Below are 14,985 nucleotides of genomic sequence, written 5' to 3'. Positions count from 1 at the left end.
TATTTGTCAAAACTTATTGCGACCTCCACCGAGTGGTAGAAAAAAAAACGTGTTTTTTTACAAATGTTCTGGAATAAATATAATTCAGCTATTTGCGTGCTTTTAAAGCACGCATTACTAGTTTACATTCACTTTGTTAATTCAATTAAAATAAGCTACTAGTAAGCAGGAAGAGATCTATATTAATTTCTGAGCATTTTTTGTTAATTTTTCAACTGAAAAATCAACTATTTTTGCATTTTATCTCTTTAAAGTACTTTCTTCCTTGTATTTCTGGACGGGAAAAAATAATCGATTTAAAATTTCAAATATATTTATGCGGTTTTTATTTGACCTTTTTTCTCTGCATGTGCTTTTTTTGGTAGGATAATAAATGGCTCGAGAAAAGCTTTTTTGCTAAAAATAAGATTTATTTTCAAAAGATTGAAGACCAAGATTTATTTTTTAAACTAATCAAAAAAAGAACATTTGAGATGGGGATTCATTGGCCGACCTGGTGAACAGAAGAAAGCTTTGGAAAATTCTTCGGAGTTCTGCATCATTCCAATAATTCTAAAATTAGCACAAAGAAAATGTTAAGTGTACTGAACAAAGGTTCTGATTCAATTTCTCTAAAGAAATGAAAAACATTTTGAAATATTACCGGCTATGCACACACTCACATACACAAAGTGATAACTGAAGCAAATGAGGCAGAACAAGGTAATTTTCCACCGACTTATAAAAGGTTTGAACTCTGAAGTAAATTTATTTCTGAAAGCTAAGTGAATTAAAAATAGTTTTAATATACGAGAAGAATTTGAAATCCTATATTGTTTGCATATACGTTTTTCCACTTTAGAGAAACTGGTGAATGCAAAACAGCCACTGTTGCGTAATCCTCTGTGTTATGAGATTAATATTTACTATGAGATTAATATTTAAATCTACAATTTTCAAAATCATAGTTTAATCTAGTTATTTTATGAAATCTTAAACTTTTAAAACACAGAAAATTAGATTTTAAAGCACCAATGGGTCAAAATTTCATGAAACTAGATTTAAAGTTATTTCCCCATTATTGGCAATTTTAATGTGATTCAATAGTTAACTCTTAAAATATCAGCAATAATGGCCGATTGGAAACCAGGTTTTAAAATAAAAATCGCCAAATTTGTCGCCAAGTTGCTACAATTTGGGTGCCAATACATTCTTAGGCACTTATCCGCGTGTGGTCGGTTTTGAAAAAAAGAATACATTAATTCGGGGGTGAGCAAAATGGAAATTAAGGCCGAATTTTGAGTGAAATTTTTTTTCGCGAATACAATACTTCCTTTTTATAAAAGGAAGTAAAAATGTGAAATGGCATATTACACACCTGGAAAAAAAAAAAACCTATTTCCAAAAAAAGTACAAAAAATATCGCGTAAATACTCCTAAGTTAACTACAAAACTTACATTTTTATGTTTAGTGCTTAAGCTATATCTTACTTACATAAGTGAATGCTAGCCGTTCACTGTGTTTTGTGAATGAAACGTTTAAAAAGAGATTAATATTGTATACTTGTGCACGTAACTGTAACTTTGCATCTTTTAACGGGCCTGTATTGCAGATCTAAGTGCAACATTCCCTTTTTAGATCCCATTTGTTTATAAGACCTGGACGCAAAAATCTTTAGAAATTTTATCTTCGAAATATGCTTCATAGATTTTACTCAACTGATTTAAGTTATGGTAATGGCGTAGTAAAGCTTTTTTTCATTCGCTAGCTCTATGTCTTTAATATGATAAATGAAAAAAGTTTGAATGTCTAAAATGTAACAGAAGGTGTTTTAAAAACATTTAATTCATAAATGTAATTTATGTCATACTGAATTGTGTCAATTTATATCCATAGAAAAGAATTTAAAATATTAATTTAAGCTTTAAAAAAATTATTTTAATCTTATGAAACCTTAACTCACTTTTAGGAATTAATGAAGTCAAAAAAACTATAGTTATAAATGGCTACTATTATGATTTTTAAAGATACTTTTTAAACTCGTACGAAAAAGTACTTATCAATAAGCAAAGCTAGTAATTTAATATCTAAGTTTGGAAGATCATCCTTTCGTATTTGGAGAGGGTACATTGTGAATTGTGGTGGTGGGTACAATAATGGAAGTGGTGTCGATAGATAACAATATTAGTGCCATTTGCAGTAATAGTTGCGAGGGCATGGCACGGTGCGTATCGTCATGTGTTGGGGAGAAGCATATTCGTAACGGTGGACTTCTAATTGCTACACAGCAAGAATTTCGAATTCATTCTAATTTGGCTGACATGATCCTGTTCAAGGTATAACAAAAATATTTGGATATCTATTTTTGAAGTCACAGGTACTTCACAAAAACAGGTACAAGACAAAAACACCTGGCCGACCTCACACGTTGCAACTGTTAAAAAAAAAAAAAACTGCTTCGTATGTGATAGCGGCAAGGCATGTCCGAATTATTTACCACTTAAACATGCAACTGTCCTGCGATTGCTTAATAAGAGTGTAAGAAATATCCAGTACATTGATCTATACAACATAGTTTTTCTTGCCGAAGAGGATCATGTCGTACAAGTTTGAATCTAATGCGAAGTTCTTGCTAAATATATACTATTAAAACTTGTACGTGTCTGTCTGTAACCCTATCTCCTCCAACCTGGCAATATCTACGAAGACGATCCTGATAATGTTGAATATAGAACATTAAGAAGAGATTCCAACTTGTCTCATTCCTCTAAACTTTAAGGGGTTGGGTATCCAGTCCTGAGGATATCCGGAGTGTCCTGACAGACTGGAAAGCATTAAAATCATAAATTTTCATCCGACGACATTAAGCTATCTCAGGTGGTGAACGAGAGTTGGTGGGCGAAGCGAGCAGAGTAGCAATTAAAAAACAACTATTACTCATCCCATCATGCCACTGCTACTTCTGAAAATGGTACGTATACTACTATCCATTGACACCACTTCCATCACAGTATACCACACCTCAACACCCACTGTACCCTCTCCAAATACGAGAAGTTTATATGCCGGACCATGTATTATGCATATAAAAGTTTATATGCTAGTAATTGCAATAAGTCTTTCATATCCTTCCTCCAGTGGAACAGTTAAACATTGAAAATAAGCATAAAATATTTTATTGGGCATTGTAAAGCATGTACTTACCTAAAATTTGGTGGTGTATGGATATCAGTTTCATAGTGAAGCTGTTCATTTTCTGTACTTCGAACAGTGCACCACATCTTTATCAGAAAAGAAAAATAAAAAAGATGCGCTTTTCCTAAACGAGTTACTTTAAAAAATGTCACCTTTTAGCGTATTACACTTTTTTGACTAATTTTAACAAGTGATATAAAGAAACTGAAATATGGGAAAAAATTAACGTATGAAGATTGCCTGAAATATCAGTTAATCCATGAATTTTATAAAATTCCGTTTGTAGTTCATAACACCAAACTCAGTACAAAGCGTAAAATGTTTGTGAAGTCATTTTGCGTTACAAATGTTTGAATAAGTTTCGAATTAGTCGAAAAGTATTAAAAAATCTTCACGCATATGTCAGTTTGTCTGTCCATGACTTCCTGCGATCGGCCTGCCCTGCACTTATAACTCAAGGCAGGATGATCGCAGGAAGCCATGGTCTCAATCATCGCCTCTGAACTGCCGGTTTGTCCGGAATAGAGGAAGGTACTATCGTATTCAAAATATTCAAAGGAAGTACTTGCGCTTTGTCTCATTATTCTAGACTTTTATGTCCCGCAGAATTAAAATCGGCCTGTTTATTACATACTAGCCGCCTGCGGCGACCAGCTAGTTCGCCTTCTTACGCCATTCACCTTTCTATGCAAGCAGCCACCTACGGCGGCTGTTTGGCTAACTTGTCATTTACCTTTTTACTTCAAGTTTGCCGCCTTCGGCGGCTATCTATCTTTACGATCAATCTCTAAATTTTCTTTTACATCTCTATTTATTTTAACCTCCCCGCTCATTTCCTAATAAAAACAAAGATCACTCAAAAAATCGCTTTTTTTATTTAAGTAGAACAAAAAAAAAAGTTATCTCCAAAACTCCCCGTAGTGTGGAAAAAGTAACGAAGTAAAGTAAGTGACAAAGAACAAAAATCTCGCTGTTTTTATTGAATTAAATGCGCACAACTATGAAATGTAACGTAATATCAAAACAGCAAAACGTCCAGCTTGAGGGGGGGAGGGGAGATGGAAAATGAAATAAATGCATTTTCTAAATTAAACAAAAAAAAAGGAAAGAAAAAAAGCAAGCGCTGCCGGAAAAACACGTGGTTATCACGTCATAAAATGTAGAAGTAAGCTATATAGTAAAAAAAAAAAAGATTAATATTGTTTGCGATTAAGATTCCGTCGTAAATATCGAATTGAAATCCAAGTAGTGACGTCAGAGGCATAGAAGATTGAAGAATGCTCTCTGATTTATATGATGTAGTAAAAATAAACAGTTCTCACAAATCTATTTAAAATGTGGAAAATTGAATAAAGAATTAAAAATTTAGATGAAGAAATTTCTTTTAATAACAAGTAGGAAGAATATAGAATAGTAACTGTTCACAAATTTCAAAACATAATATGGATTCTCTCTCTCTCTCTTTCCAGAATAACTAAGGTATACCTTAGTTATTTTGTATAAATAAAAACAATTTCTTGAATACAATTAAACATAATTTCGTAAAACAATAGACAATTTCGGAAATAAAATACCTAGCGCAAAAATGCGAAAAAAAAAGTTTAGTATGGCTGGAAAGAGGAAGTTTCAGTAGTAATTTTGCTGGCAAAATCATTCTGGTTTTTTCTGGTTTTCGTCGATTCGAGGCAGTTGAAGTCGCAGATGTGAAAATTTTCCGTTAAAAACTTGACTGAAAAAATGCGCCGATTTCAAGTAGATGGTTAAAAAAATTAATAAAAAAATGGAATAGCTTCTTCAGAGTCTACATAACCCAAGAAAATTCACCACAAACGTACATTAAAACATGGTCTGCCTGGAGATAAGCTTTTATGAGTATAAAATTTTTGTCAAAATCGCCTTTAAAATAGTCGAAAACTCTCATTCACGCGTTCCTCCACGAGTAACGAACGAACTCCGAAACTTTTTATTGTCATTTTCGTTTCTTCCAGACATGTCAGAACAAGATCCAACACAAAAAAATTTGAAATTAGAATTCAATTTTGTCCACCTAAATCGGGCAAATCGGCCACTGTGCGCCGCCCAGCTAATAGAGGGCCCCCTGGAGCTTAAGTAACACAAATTTCATACGCAAAAGCAAAGCAGCGACCTAAGGCGTCTTTCTAACAGGTACAGCAAGCATAGGGAATGGCATTCCATATGCTTCCTTTACCTGTTAGAAAGTGGCAGTACGTACGTACTGCCAGACGTACAGTTATACTTAAAATTTAGAACTGCTTTCACATAAATTTAGGCACGTATTTCTCCATAATATTATATACAAAAATACAAATCTTAAACAGATTTATCTGCAATTTGATAACTTAAATTTCCATGAGAAATCACCCAAAATTTTGAAATCAAAGTTTCACGTCCGTTCTTAAAGCCATTTCCTTGTACAAGCTAGGCTAATATCGGGATGCTTTCTGTATTTCAATAAGAAATTTGTTTCTCCTGTTGTGCCTTAGATGCGCAGTGATGTAGATCTGCATTAGTTCGAAAAAAAATCTAACATGTGCTGAGAATATTTTATTGGTTGTTAAATATGAAACTAAAATTAACAATGCCAGTTAAAAGAATAGGAATCAATACTGCAATTCTGAGAATTTTCAATTACTATTGGTGTTACAAATTCAACTTGAACAAAATGCGAGCTGACATTAAGGTACAAATTGCGCGAACCTTGTTTCATATTCAGACCATTTATACATTCGGGAGAAAACTGGTTTTAAAGCCCAACCTGTACCTGAATTAACCTAGGTTTTAAATTGTTTTGTAACATTCATTTATTGTCAAAAACTCTTTTTGTGTCCTGCTGGAGAACAATAAAAGTAATTATATTTCATTTTGATATTGCCCCGTTAAATTAAATTACCAATTAATGTCAGAAGCAACGTTAGGTCCATCCGTATCAAATGTACAAGAAAATTACTCGAATCACATGCGGTACTACAATTAAGAACTAGTTTCGTAGCAATAGATCATTGGTGTTTTTTTTTTTTTTTTTGTAATCTTGATCATACATGTTGGTAATTGCTTCAACAGAAGACTGCAGCAACAGTTTTTTAAATAAATTTCAGAAAGCGTGTTTTTTTTTTTTAACCTAGAGGTTTTCTTTCTTGGCATTTTGGTAAAAGAAAATGCTCATTCTCTGAATTTAATCGGGAGACAATTAATTCAATAAAACAGCCATTCAAGTTATCATCACATTAATCTGAGGCTTTTCCAGTAAAAAATAACCGATTCATAATGACGCAACCTCTAAATAAGATTTTTATTGATACATTTCAAAATTTTGATGGAAAGTACGAAATTCAACACCTAGGAAATTTTCAATTTTCTCTAGAATTGAGAGCGGTTATTGTGTAATGAGATAAAAACAATTTTCTTTTCATAATCAACAAGCGAAAATTAATCAAGTATGTTTTACTGCAAAATCACTGATAAGTCTCAATTTTTTTAAATTAAAAAAAAAAGATTCCTTATGTACAAACAATGCCTCTTCTTATAAAGTTCTCAGAAGGAATCTTTTCTGAAATTTTAAGTCAGGTCATATATTCCTTTTCTTTGTAACTTTGCCTTTGACGAACATTATAGTAAATCTACACGGGTTACAAATTTCCATCTGTTCTACTAATACATGAGGACTAATTTATCAAAAGGAAACATATCCGTATTCTAAAAATGTTCAGAAGGTGAGGAAAACGAATTAGCGTAAGAGCAAAATAGTTGTATCAACTTCTCTGAGTACAGAATTGAGCACGAAAGCACAGCAAATCATGGCCCTGAGTAAGAAATGTTAGAGTAAAAATAACAAGGAGATATAGCCATCTTAATTTTGGATATGTGCCCTTTTGAATGAAAACCGGAATGTTGATAATTCCATTTTCACCAAAACCCTAACATTTCACCTTCTCATATTCTCTCATTGAAGTACATGAACCTAAAAGTAGTGGATTAAAATTTGAGGATTTTGGACATGTGTTCCTTTGGATCTAAAAGTCTTCGTACTACAGATTCTTTCAGGATATGTCCCCTTTTAAATAAAACGTAGAGAGGACAAATTTGTTACCTTTTGATCAAAAACCAACACTTTACCCTTAAATAAAATAGCGTTTTCTACGTTTGGACTTCTTGAGAGTAAGTGATTTGATAAATGTCATCTGAAAGATTTAGAAAATGTCATAAAGTAAATTTTTCTAAAAAATGGATGTGTTGTTCCCTTTTGATAAATTGCTCCTCACTTGTAATCAGTAGTCCCTAAATCAATGTATGCTTTTTGGTTTCGAAATGTCTGATACAAATTGAATGAATATACTCATTGTATGAAATTTTCGGGAAAGTGTTGCTTCACAATAACCGAGAAAGACCACCAGGACGTTAAATAACGGAAACGAAATGGATATCACATGAGGCGTCCATCTATACGTCAGAAATACGGTACATGGGAAACGAATAAAGAAATTGAAACTACTGCTGGAGTTGAAATGGCTGCTACACTGTAAAAAAAATTCGGAAACGTTTCTGAGTATATCGTGCAGCTGCGGTTCATGAAATTTTCAAAAACGTTTCTGAGTATTTCGGAATTCTCTTTCTGTAATGTCCGGAAACGTGTCTGAGTATTTCGGAATCCTCTTTCTGTAATGTCCAGAAACGTGTCTGAGTATTTCGGAATCCTCTTTCTATAATTTCCAGAAATGTTTCTGAGTATTTTGGAATCCTCTTTCTGTAATTTTCAGAAACGTTTCTGAGTATTTTGGAATCCTCTTTCCGTAATTTCCAGAAATGTTTCTGAGTATTCTGTGCAGCTGTGGTTCATGAAAGTTTCAAAAACGTTTCCGAGTATTTCGGAATTCTCCAAACAATTTTCAAAAACGTTTCTGAGAATTTCGGAATCCTTTTTCCGTGATTTTTTCTAAAAAATAATTCTTTACTATAGTATTGCATGCCATATCAGTTTCAATTCTTTCATATCTAAGAGCAATGAAACAAGCAATTTTAGAATCATTCGTGGATTTTTTTTTCTGAATTTCTAATGACAAATAGCATGGTTAACAGCATAACATATGCCCAGTTATAATTTTTTGAAAATTTATGAAATAATATAGTAGTTTCATTCATAATCACAAAATCGTCGGGGGAGGGAAGGGGAGTACTTTCTCAAAAGTGGGATTGTTTGTTAAACTATATTAAACTTCAGTTTTTCTCTCAATACTTTCAAGACAAAATTATCAACATATTGTATTTTTAATGCAGAACTTAAAAACATATCTTGTATCAAACTTGATAGCTTTTATTTTCGGATAAAATTTGACAGAACTTACCTACACTTTGCGTTCCGAAATTCGTTTACGTCAAGTCAATTTCTTTGACGAACAAAGTGTACCGAAAAGTACCAACAGAGAAATTGATGAATTTAAATATGACACCAAAGTCCCCCTGCTGGAACCATTCGGGTTTATTCTTCTGTTCTTGCCCTTTTCCAGTTTATCACAAATATAGATACTTAATCAAAATAGGTTACTGATTTTATTTTTAGAGTGTGCGCAAAATGCATTATATATTTTATTTATTAAAACATTGAACTCTATTACATGATTATTCCATTTCATATATACGAGAGTCCCCCCCCCACACCACAAGAGTGATGGTGCATCCATAAAATGATATAAAGCGCCCCCCACCTTAAAAAAAGCAACCCCTTGAAAATGTCAATGGCACAGTCTCTCACCATATGTGCATTGCATATTAATAACATAGTACAGTGAAACCTCCCAATAGCGGACAGTCAAGGGACTAGAAGTTTTGTCCGTTATTGGGAGGTGTCCGCTATTAGGAGGAACTACTTAATTTACCTTTTTCAAAATGGGCTGTTGCTCCCTTTTTAGAACACAATCGAAACAATTGCGAAAGGTTTACTACATTTTACGTCAAGTGTAATTAATCTGTTTTTTCTTAATAAAGGTATACTGACAGCACACACTTGTCTTAAAAAGCATTTAATCAATTAAAGTAAACAGTTAAAACAGTTTGACATCTCTTTTTTGCATTACCAATGGCGGCGATTCGGCGGAGCAACCCCCCCCCCCCCACACACACACTTTTTATGGTTAATTTATTTATCTCGAGTATCACTATTGCATCATGCATGATTGACAGTTGGCAATATGACCTTAAATATGGGCAAATCTTTTTCATATCTAAAAATTAAACAACCCAACGAAACCACGGCGCCATAAAACCGACTACTACCGGCGCCGGTCTGCTCAATTGCATCTCCTGAGAGCCCCAGTTAGAAAAAGCAAGTACAAAATTTATTAAAATCTTAAGAAAAACGTACGTTAATTGTTAGACTGACATCAGTTTTCACTTATCTGCTTCAATACTCTCAAAACTAGCCGTTACAAAATTATGACTTTTATTTTCTTTTTCATTTTTTGCTGCCCGCAAAAAGTACCATGCCTTTTAGTTCTTTTTTTTTCTGCCCCCAACTTTTAAGCCCCAATCGCTGCCTCTGCCCATTACTACCCTTTTAATTCCAAGAAACAGTGATAAGGAAATGACGGGAGGGGGGATATCAGTTGTGGAGGATGAAAAGCTTTGTAATGCAAGCAGTTACTAAGATATTCTGTGAAAAGAAAAAAAAAACGGAAGTGCTAAGATCGCGAGGGAAATTTTTTGTGAAATAACTGTCCGTTATTCAGAGTGAATTACATGGAGTGGCCTATATTGAGGGAATGGGACTTGCAAAAATGTCCGTTAATTAGAGGTGTCCGTTATTCGGGAGTGTCCGTTAAGGGAGGTTTCACTGTATTTAAAAACTGATCACTTTTAAAACGATGACATGAAATAATATTACTTTTTATTTCAGCATGTAAATGCAGCTGTTCCATTTTTGCCACCGACTCATTCCTCCTGACTGTCCTACATTAAACTAGTATATCCACGAAGGAAATGTTATTTTCGGAACTAATGTCAAGGAATTTTTTTATTGTTAACCACATTTAACAAAATGAATAAGCAGATGAATTAATTTCATAACTATGTTCTTACTAATAGATAACATGGTCATTTTCTAATGGTATAAATATTTTTAAATGAATGAATAAATTATAATAAAAAAAGATAAATTATACCGGCACATTTTTTGTGAAGCATATTACAATACTAGAAAATATTTGCATTGCCATATTTCTAATGAATTAAACAATTGATTTTTTTTTCTTTTTGAACCAAAATGTATGTAAATCCAAGTATTTCGAAATAACTTTTCTGTGATTGCTTCTCAAATATAAATCTTACTTCTTTTGCGTAATTAATCAGTTTCAGTTAGTTACAACAAATAGTACACCGCGCACATAGGTATGTAGGATAACTTTAAATTAGTTTGATAAACCCAAAAACAGTTACAATTGGAGCCTCATCAAATGCAAATCAACAAAAATATAAATGTATATAACAACATGTTTTAAAATATTCATTAATACTTACAAGTGAACATGAGCGGAAGAAAATCTAAGTACCTCCATTACAACTGAATAAGTAATCCAAAGGGTTTCGTTTCATTAAGTATAAACACGGGTGTTGAAACTATTCACGCTTGAACACACAATATATATCTAATTATGGTCGCATTGAAAATTGTAAAGAAGCAAATGGTTATTAACTAACTTAATAGCTGCGTACATCGTCTAAAAAATCAAGGGCACTCCAAAATGCAAAGGCGTAAAATTAGTTTCGACACATTTTACTGCTCTCAAGACATGAAATAACAAGCAATCCAATGCTAAACAGTTTCTGACTGCAGCAACCATAGATAAGAAAAAAAGAAGTTCTCGTTATTTCCGACTCATTGGCGCCTGTATTGGAAGGATGAAATAGGTTTCGAAGCGTTGCGTCATCACTTCCGCTTCTAGATATCTTGAAATAACAAAAAGCTTTCTGAATATTGAGGCGTTCGCTATTGGATGAAGGATTCCTACTATTTCGGAAACGTTTCTGATATATCTAGAAACGTTTCCGAAATTTGTTACAGTGTAACTACTTTACGATGACGTCACAGACAAGCTTACGATGAGCAGAGCATAATTTATGTTTTCCATTTTCTCTCCTATTTGCGCTGGAAAAACAAAGCAATTTGCGTAGAAGCATGTTTTTTCATAAATGAAAGTTCCTTCGCAGTATTACAAAGCTTTTGTCTTCAAAAGATGTGTTCAATAATTTACCTTATTTACGGTATATATATATATATATATATATATATATATATATATATATATATATATATATATATATATATATATATATATATATATATATATATATACTAGCTGTACCCGACGCGCGTTGCTACGCCAACAAAAAAAATACATCATTATACTGATTTTCATGACAATCGGTTGAACGGGGCAGAAGTTGCTACTCTGCAGTGCCACCTGGTGGCGAGTGGCTTTAATGAGCATATTATGCACCTTTTCCGTGGAAAAATACATATATATAGCAATTTTCATAATAATCGGTCCAGATATCAAGTGAAACCGTGACTATACTCAAATTTTGTACTCACGCAGTTTGCAAGATCAATCAATCGCTAAAAATATCAAATAGAAAAAGTTTTAAATCCCCCCGTTGCATGAAAAGCCATAAAACAATAAAGAAAGAATTTATTTGTTCACACTCAAGAAAAATGGCAACAGCTAACTTCTTATCAATGAGATCTTTCACGCGAATTAATTTCTGCAGCCGATAATTTTATTCGTATTTATCCAATGGATTGTGACTTAAATTGGAATAAAAAAAGAACTATCGATCGGATTTTTTTCGAACTGGTCTATAAATATTCCCAGTACCAAAAATAACCAACGGTGAAAGTTTCAGCCAAATCTGCCGGGTAGTTTTTGAGTTCATGGAAGACATACAGACAAATATTCATTTATATATATATACTCGCTTTTCTCGTACACCCCTACTTATATTTAAATTTTCGTTTCAATCCGTTCTATAGAACTTTAGCTATGAGCCTCTGAGTACTGTCAGCTAAATTTTAACCACGCTGTACTTTTAATTTCAAAAAATAATATCCTCAGTTAGGAAAAAACTAAAGATAAGCATCATTATAGTTAGAAACTTCAAAGAGCTATTTAAGAAACTTTTAACGAAAAATAACGACACAACGAACTTATTATTTGAGGTTAATTTCAGAACTTAAGAGAAACAAGTAATTTGTATCCTTGTAAGAATTGTTTGCACAGATCGTTTCGTTTGGTGTACTTATATTAGACCAATGCAAGAATATTCAACTTACTTGAGCCATGGAAAGAAATAGCAACTGTCTTGTAGTGAAGTTCAACGATGGCAAAGTAAATTCATAAGCGCGTTCGTCTTCCAGGAGATATTTTTCAATCAGCTATTTCAACAAAACCAAAATCGTATAATGAATAAGTATGTAATATTCAAAGGCGGATAATATTTTATTGTTAAAAATTGAACATTAAATAATAACTAAAGAAAATATTCTCTTTCGTTTTTGGTACTTTTTCTTATATTTTCTTTTTTTTTGGGGGGGGGGGGGGATTGACCAGATCGAGGGAGAATTACTCATGTGAAAAAATTATTTTTTGAAGGCTCATAAAATCATGACGAAAATGTTTTTTCTTTTTTTATAAGGAACTAAATTGAATGACGATGTAAATCGTCAGTACTCTTTTAAGTTCTTACTGGCATAAAAACTGACTTAAAAAATGGTTCAAAACTGGCATACCCTAGAGCGTTGATTCCTATTCACTCTCAAAGTAGTCTTCTTGGGACTCCACGCATTTCTAAGCATCCTGGTAGCCAATACGGATCAACCTTTTGCGATTGTCTTTTTAAAAGTTAGTTGCACAGTGCCTTTTTATTTTCTCCCGTGTTCTACCAGACTACGTTTGGTTTTTTTTTTTTTTTTTTTTTCCTTATAACAAAGCTTTAAAAATAATTTTTAACCAAAAGAATATCTACATGAAGGGAAGAAATTTTAAATAATGGTTCCTATTACATGGTCGCAGTTTCTTTTCATATTGTTACAAATTCTGTAAATAGTAATTATTGTAGGAACATAACCTGTAAATAGTTTCCCGTAATGAATATACAACCCCTTAACATATGGCTAAAGTATACAACCCCCTATTCTTTTTATTTTCATTGATAAAATTTGATAACGGTCTACGCATTTCTCGAAGCAGAAAGAATGTTGTAGAAAATTCTTGGATGTTTATAAAAGCCGTTAGCGATGGATAAACGAGGAGTTTCGATTCAGATTTCGAACTGAGTGTGTGTATTAGCTCTGTTTATAGCGAGGCATTTCGCTGTGTTGTTTTCGTATTTGGAAGTAAATACGTGTGTAAACGTTGAGTTTACGGTGTTGTGTGATAATTGCTGATGAATAATTTAGCAGTTGTTAACGGTTTCTCCTGTACATAGTGTAAATAAATTTCCTGCGTTTTTATCAAGAACTGTGTCTTCATTTCAAGAAAGTGGAAGTCGCACCGAATCCGTTACAATTGGCGCCCAACGTGGGGCTTCTTCTGGACTTTCTTGGAGTAAGTGTGACTTTGGACATTTTTTCATAAAGACTTTTTGAATTAGGACTTTATTTTTATGGTGATTACTCGCGCAATGGATGAACAATTAAAACAACTTCTTGACGCAATCACCTCTGTGAAGAGTGATATGGCGGCTAATCAAGAACAATTAAAAAGTGACTTGACTGCAAGTTTTACAGCCAATCAAGAACAATTAAAAAGTGACTTGACTGCAAGTTTTACAGCTAATCAAGAACAATTAAAAAATGATATGGCAGCTAATTAAGAACAATTAAAAAATGATATGGCAGCTAATCAAGAACAATTAAAAAATGATATGGCAGCTAATCAAGAACAATTAAAAAATGATATGGCGGCTAATCAAAACCAATTGAAAAGTGATTTAACGGTGCTGAAAAATGACCTAGCTTCTAACCAAGAGGAAATTAAAAACGATCTTACTTCGGTAAAGACTGTGATGGAAAATAAATTTAATGAGATAGAGCATCGAGTTGATGCTATCGAAGAGAAATTTGAAGAAAAATTAAGTTCCGTGGAAGGCCGATGCAATGCTGTAGAAAATAAACTGGAAGAAGAAGATAGAAAATTTCATCAACTTAAAGAAGACATCTTTAAAGACCTGGAAAGGAGATTGGCGACCGCGGAAAGCAACTCTGTACAGTTTGGCGCTCCCACATCGGTTGCTCGACCGTCCATTAAACTTGCCACATTTGATGGGAAAACTTCGTGGCAGGTTAACAAAACTCAATTCATGATAGTGGCGGAGGCGAACGGATGGGACTCTGCTACCAAGGCCTGTCATCTTGCAGCATCCCTGAGAGGTGACGCAGCGGACATTCTCCAGACCCTTCCGGACGGCCAGCGCCTGGATTTCGCCGCCCTCACATCTGCGTTGGAGCTTCGCTTCGGTGAGAAGTGCCAGAAAGATTTCAGCCGACTCCAGTTGAAATCCCGTTTCCAGAAAACTGGGGAAACCCTGCAAGAGCTTGCGGCGGACATCGAGAGACTGTCTCATCTTGCTTTTTACGACTGCCCTGCGGATGTTCGAGACAACCTGGCACTCGACTACTACATCGACGGGGTTCGAGATCCGGAAATCCAGAAAGCTCTACGGATGGCGGATGTCAAAGACTTGAATTCTGCCGTTGTGTATGCGATGAGATACGAGGCCGCCCAAGAAGCAACCCGTGTGGA

General features: G+C 33.8%; 1 protein-coding gene across 1 annotated transcript in view; it reads right to left on the bottom strand.

Annotated features, from left to right (window-relative positions):
- Window positions 1–425: 425 nt before the first annotated feature.
- LOC129223046 (endothelin-converting enzyme 1-like) overlaps window positions 426–14,985 on the bottom strand; it is a 60,487-nt gene continuing 45,927 nt past the window's right edge. Inside the window, exons 13-15 of the mRNA XM_054857610.1 lie at window positions 12,516–12,617; window positions 3,185–3,261; window positions 426–552 (exon numbers count right to left, since the gene is read on the bottom strand). Of these exons, the coding sequence (XP_054713585.1) occupies window positions 450–552; window positions 3,185–3,261; window positions 12,516–12,617 (282 nt within the window). The 3' untranslated portion in view covers window positions 426–449. The remainder of the gene's footprint in view (window positions 553–3,184; window positions 3,262–12,515; window positions 12,618–14,985) is intronic.

The sequence above is a fragment of the Uloborus diversus genome, chromosome 5 (genome assembly GCF_026930045.1).
Source record: "Uloborus diversus isolate 005 chromosome 5, Udiv.v.3.1, whole genome shotgun sequence".
NCBI lineage: Eukaryota > Metazoa > Arthropoda > Arachnida > Araneae > Uloboridae > Uloborus > Uloborus diversus.
This window is presented reverse-complemented; position numbering and strand designations above follow the sequence as displayed.